General features: G+C 43.1%; 1 protein-coding gene across 2 annotated transcripts in view; it reads right to left on the bottom strand.

Annotated features, from left to right (window-relative positions):
• LOC121839669 (CD9 antigen-like) overlaps nt 1-4,994 on the bottom strand; it is a 31,513-nt gene extending 26,519 nt beyond the window's left edge. Inside the window, exon 1 of one of the 2 annotated variants that reach the window (XM_042299856.1) lies at nt 4,657-4,994. In XM_042299856.1, coding sequence (XP_042155790.1) covers nt 4,657-4,725 — 69 coding nt within the window. In that variant the 5' untranslated portion in view covers nt 4,726-4,994. Of the gene's footprint in view, nt 1-3,180; nt 3,307-4,656 lie in introns of those variants that run through there. The other variant, XM_042299857.1, reaches the window with a different exon arrangement.
• Nucleotides 4,995-6,757: the final 1,763 nt, after the last annotated feature.

Consider the following 6,757-nt stretch of genomic DNA (forward strand, 5'->3'; position numbering starts at 1 on the left):
ACACCCTAATGGGTACACCATTAGGCTTGCTTAGATTAGATACACACTTAGATTAGATACACACAGACCGCAGCGAGAGACGAATGTACACAACAACGAGAGAGAGAGGTGGGATAGAGAGTTTGTGAAAGTACACCTTATCTACTTTGAAAAACTAGTCAATTTTTTTCACCAAACAGCTCTGCAGCATCCTTAGTCAGGCTAGTTAGATAGGATGACTAGAGACAGTACAGGGAGAACAGAGATGGTAGAGACAGTTTAGTCAGACAGCTCTGCAGCATCCTTAGTCAGGCTAGTTAGATAGGATGACTAGAGACAGTACGGGGAGAACAGAGATGGTAGAGATAGTTTAGTCAGACAGCTCTGCAGCATCCTTAGTCAGGCTAGTTAGATAGGATGACTAGAGACAGTACGGGGAGAACAGAGATGGTAGAGATAATAGATAGTAGCAGTCAGCCAGCTAGACTGTCTGAGCAGAGATGAGATAACTTTAAAGCCGCACTACGCATAAATCCCTCCGCCATTTACTAGTTGTGAAAATTCTACTAGTTTGCTTAATTTCAGTTTGTGACAAAAATTAACTAGTATAGTGTAGAGAATCATTGTACCATCTAAACCACTATGAAGTATATTTTCCATAACCAAAAATACTGGTCGTTTCAGCTAGTGTACAAAACCCACAGTATAAGATGCACGTACAAAACATAACAGGAAGCATAGAAATAGCACACATAGAACAGATCTACCGCTTATTAGACTTGCTGTCAAGTAGAATGACAGATCTACAACTACATTTCTATGTGAATTTGGTCAGTTTGCCCCCAAAAAAATGTTCCATGTTGAGACTTTTAAGGAATGAAAAACTACTATTTGTGCCATATGCAACTTCTAAACAAGGACATAATGTAGGCAGGCCTAGAACATTCCAACAGTGTTGAATAGCCCCTGTTCAATACCTCCAAGTAATTGGAATATTTCTGTCATTTCTTGTTGTTTTTTTTAACTTTTATTTAACAAGGCAAGTCAGTTAAGAACAAATTCTTATTTTCAATGACAGCCTAGGAACAGTGGGTTAACTGCCTTGTTCAGGGGCAGAATGACAGATTTTTACCTTGTCAGCTCAGGGATTTGAACTTGCAACCTTTCGGTTACTAGTCCAACGCTCTAACCACTAGGCTACCCTGCTGCCCCGCCCCTGTTCTTTTGTAATTGATTAAGTGTGTTATACCCTTAGTTTGCAGTGCTTGAAATGGGCAGGAGCTCACAGGAGCCGAGCACTGGCACCTCAAATGGTGTACTGCTTGAGCAGCCTGTTCCTTTTATACAACACCATATCAGAAGTATTGTGGAGCTCTCCTGTACCTACATGTAAACAGTTCCAAGCACTGCCTGTGTGACATTTTACTGCATTGTTTGGAGCTAGTAACGTAAGCATTTCACTGCACCCGCTATAACATCTGCTTAGCTGTGTACACAACAGTAGAGGTACGTGGGGAAAATCGCTGGGGAAGCCAAGCCAGTATAAAAGCCATGTTACAACCTACTGTATGTTGTGATAATTGTGTAGTTTGCTCTAACCCATTCATTAATAAGCCACAGTGATATACAATAAGGCCAGCGATGAGGCTCTATAACCCCTAAGCCACAGTGATATACAATAAGGCCCGCGAGGAGGCTCTATAACCCCTAAGCCACAGTGATATACAATAAGGCCAGCGATGAGGCTCTATAACCCCTAAGCCAGTGATATACAATAAGGCCAGCGATGAGGCTCTATAACCCCACAGTAAGCCACAGTGATATATACAATAAGGCCAGCGATGAGGCTCTATAACCCCTAAGCCACAGTGATATACAATAAGGCCAGCGATGAGGCTCTATAACCCCTAAGCCACAGTGATATACAATAAGGCCAGCGATGAGGCTCTATAACCCCTAAGCCACAGTGATATACAATAAGGCCAGCGATGAGGCTCTATAACCCCTAAGCCACAGTGATATACAATAAGGCCAGCGATGAGGCTCTATAACCCCTAAGCCACAGTGATATACAATAAGGCCAGCGATGAGGCTCTATAACCCCTAAGCCACAGTGATATACAATAAGGCCCGCAATGAGGCTCTATAACCCCTAAGCCACAGTGATAGAGCCTCATCGCGGGCCTTATTGTCTATAACCCCTAAGCCACAGTGATAGAGCCTCATCGCGGGCCTTATTGTCTATAACCCCTAAGCCACAGTGATATACAATAAGGCCTGTGACAACAAAAAGACAACTGTCACAAAGAGGTAGAATATATTCAAAATGCACATTTTGCCTACGTTTGTTTCATCACAAAACTGGAGAGCAACACCTGTCCGGCGAAGTCCACAAAACAGATGTTGCATATGTAACAGTATAGACTTTACGTCTGTCCCCTCGCCCCGACCCGGGCGCGAACCAGGGACGCTCTGCACACGTCAACAGTCACCCATCACTCCACAAAGCAAGGGCAAGGGAACCACTACTTCAAGGTCTCAGAGCAAGTGACGTCACCGATTGAAACGCCACTAGCGCGCACCACCGCTAACTAGCTAGCCATTTCACATCGGCTACACAGACAAACAGTTATAGGACCTGCAGCACGGTCAAGCAAGTTAATGTTTTCAACCGATTTAGAACCAATGAGTTACTGCAAGTCAGCACAATGACAACAGGAGCACTGCCTCTGCTATTCCTGCACCATTTACACTTCAACATTTAAATACATCATCAAATCAACAAGGCTATAAACGCTTAGTTTAATACACTGAAAACAAACTTAAAAGATACCAAAAACAATTTAGTCCAACGTTCCTTAATATAACGTGGCGATCCATGGGACTGATTTCTGTGTGCCCGCTGATTTAAAACATAGTTTTTTAAAACTAATCCTACTTGTAGACTAGTTGAACTCCAATGTCACCCTCCTCTCCTTCATGTTGGCAAACCGCTCTGTCATACAGTACACTTTTAGTTTGTTGTCATAGGCTACCTAGCTAAAATGCTTGCTAACCTGACTTCCTAGCATAGTCAACATTGAACCAGCTAAGTTAGCTAGCTAGTTAACGTGAGCCTACATCTAAGCTACATATTGAAGTCCAATTGTCTCAGGCCAGTGGCACAACATATTAATTAGTGTATGGTTACATCAGAATTACCTGAACAGAGAATTAAGTCCAAATCACCATCTCCATCCATGGCTTAGGAAAGGACTGAGTTAGCAAGCTCGCTACTGCAGGACATCAAACACAAACAGACCAGAAACAGACACGTTTTTCTGAAATTGATGTTTTGCAAAGGAAGTAATTTGGTCTGAAGCCAAATCCAAACTGACCTCCCTTGGGGAACGTTTTGCTGCGCCAGACCAACTCTGATTGGCTAATTTTTTTTTATAATTGTTTGTATCAAGGGAGGCCAAACACTTGCTGGCATCAATCAAGCAAATGCTACGGCAGAAACAAGTTATACTATTATGGTCTACACATACTGAGACAGACGGGTGTTGTTTCCCTTGCTTGGATTTTTTATCCAGATTGATTCAGACACTTGCGAATTGATGGAAAATTATGAAACACACAGAGAGACGAAAGATACAAAAAATAAGATAACTTATTGGTCAAATATCTGAGGAAGTCTGGCATCATGAATACACCCCACTGTGTGTTTATCAATCATATGTCTGTTTTATAATGAATGACCCAGACGTAGACAGAGAGCGCCAATTGCTGAGATGGTGTTGTTCCATACTGCCCCGAACTCACTCCGAGGGGATTCGTTTATCTGGCCCGCGTTACACAGTCTGGGGAGTTTCCTGGTGTAAAACAATAGCGTTCGTTTTGGAACCTGGCTGCCTCCCGGGAATGAGCTAGATGCCCCTCTCGAAGTCGGCTCAAAACAAACATAACGTAAATAAACACGTGGAGTGACGAATAGGATTAGGCCCATGTGTTTTCACATGCAAAGGTGATTGCTTTTGATAAACGCTTCATCTGCCTTCCCAATGAAAACGATCTTTATATTCAAAACATGTATTTTATGTTAAAAAAAAAAAAATTCTGGTCGATGCACCTAGAGTGGTGCAAATTACTGTTTGATTTGGGAAGATCGCTACTACCTCCCTGCTTTCGACCGATGATGTGACGGGCCATTACCCCGTTCATCCCGGGCCAGCGTAATATAACTCCCTGACTATCCGTCTCCCCTTCCGATCAAAAACACACCGCGCCAAGGCTAGGGGAAAGGGCGGATTTTCCTTCAGTGGAAAATGTGATTTGAGTCCGAGTGTCCGACGAGCCAAAACTCAACCTCCTAACAGTCACCCTATCCATGCCGACGCGATTTACTTAATATACGCGATGAATAAAGGGACAAAAATAGCCGAGGACGGGGGGAGACTCAAATTAACCGGCAAAATGACTAGAGCTGCAAGGTCGCTATTCGAGAAGCAATGTTACAAAAAACAAACAATAGGCTCAAATAATTCTGCGGTTTGGTATGTCCGCATGGCGATGCAACATGCATTTGTTGTAGGCTGGATAGGCGAACGTTAACTGCAGCATCGACACAGCAGACCGCTTCATTCAAACACAAACATATTTCGCCAAAAATAAATAAAAAACTGTATCACGACTTACCCAGAATATGAAGTTGAAGATGAAAAGTAGATATTTGACACATTTCATTCCTCCTTCCACTTTCCCCATTGTTGGCTCAAAAAAAATGCACCGCTAATTCACAAAACGTAAATCGGAGTTTGTCGCTATTCTTTCTCTTAAAAAAAAATGTAAACAATATATCGGTGCACGGTGCTGATGTCAATATCGTCAGCAGAGTAAAGCACCTGAGGTTCCTCTCACTGTGTTTCCAGACCGCCCATTTCAATGTGAAGGGGGAGTGGAGGGGGGTTCCAGACCGGCGGTTCCAACTCGACACAGACAGACAGGGACAGCAGACATGCGGACTCGCTGATTCCAGTCCAGTGACTGCATGGTTGATTCTGATTGGATATGAAGCTGGCTGGCCGTGTCCTCTCCTGCATGATTTGGTCTGATGGTGGTTAGGCCGTCTCTTATTTTTTTCCTCAGACAGAGCTGAATCAGTGGCGATTTTAGCATGTAAATCTTGGTGGGGCAAACCATTTAAAAAAAATCCATGCCAGCAAAGCCATAGCACAACATGAATTGCACGATAACGTGAAAAACGGTGCACACAAGCTGTTACGGCATACATAAAGCTGTCCCGAACAGCAGCGCTTTCTTGGCTATCAGGGAAACAACTAATTCAACCTCATTTAACTGCCTTAAAAAAAACAGCTGACATGGCTGACTTGCTTGAACAAATGTGGTTTCTACTGACAATCGGTGTTTCAGCCTATCTCAGTGCTTTCTGTGGTGGTGGGGCAAGCTAGCAGAAAATGCGTTGCGCCATGATTGGCTCAGTGTTCTGTCACTCATGGGGATACTACATCACCACCAAGTCTAAGGGTAAATTCTTATCTAGCCCCTCGGGTGCTGCCATACAGTGTCATGGTTCCACCTGTCACCGTAGGGCAGCAGAGACCGTCCTAGAGACATTAACAACACTCAGGTTTTATGCTTGGAAGAGAGACCCTTAAACCCAGACTTGGACTACACACCCTCTCCACTGAATAACAGACTAATGATTGCTTTGCAGCGCTTGCTGTTAGCCACTGATTCCTTCCAAACCATCCATTGTTGAATTTGCGATTTCCAACATGTTGTGTAATGTTTATGGCCGATGCGCACCGATATGCTTTATCTATAATTTCACTTTATAATTTCTCTTCACATGACAAGGATTAAAAAGGATTTGCCAGTAGATTGTCGACTTGATTCATGATGACCGCTAGCTAAGATTTTGAAAGTATAATGTTGACATGATCAGTCCAATCAAAGCTACGATAGATATAATGTGATTTAACAATTTTATCTGTGTCCAATGACCTTGAGCCTTCTTGGATGGGCACCTCTAATGTAACTCTATGGCAGCACCAAAGAAGGGGCTTGAATTTTTGTGCTCTCCCTGTAGACTTTGCAGTGATGTAGTGTCCCCATGAGTGACAGAACACTGAGCCAATCACGGCTCAACTAGAGAACATTACCAACCCCTACGCTCTGTATTTCCCACTGACTGCCCCACCACCATAGAAAGCACTGAGCTAGACTAAAACACCTGCACTTTGGAGCTGCTTTACTCAAGAAAACAAAAAAGAGACCATGTTCGTATGCGGCTTCATTAACTCAATTATATATTTTTTTCTTTATTTTTTTACATTGTTTGCAAACTGATATGTGACACGTATTATTGCCAAAATAACATGCAAAACAAGTGGGGCTCAAAACAAGCTCTGCCACCTGCACAAAGCAAAATGCTGAGCTATCTGGCCCTAATCGACAGTATACCATGGCAAACTATTTGACCATAGTTTATCAAAAACCTTGACAAAGTACAGGCTGAGTGATCACAGCCTTGCCATTGAGGAGGGTAGACACAGGAAAACCTGTCTTCCTGTAGAGGAAAGGCTGTGCAACCACTGCACCACAGCAGAACCTGAGACGGAGCTGCATTTCCTGACAAAATGTCAAAAATATAAAACAATTAGTGTCATTTCTCCAAATTTGAAACCCTTATTTAAGGTTTATTCAAAGACCTCTCTGGTGAGGATAGGCTACCCGAGAGAGAAAGTGCCCCTACCACTTACCCTTATGACTAGGG

This window comes from Oncorhynchus tshawytscha, linkage group LG16 (assembly GCF_018296145.1).
Source record: "Oncorhynchus tshawytscha isolate Ot180627B linkage group LG16, Otsh_v2.0, whole genome shotgun sequence".
Lineage (NCBI taxonomy): Eukaryota > Metazoa > Chordata > Actinopteri > Salmoniformes > Salmonidae > Oncorhynchus > Oncorhynchus tshawytscha.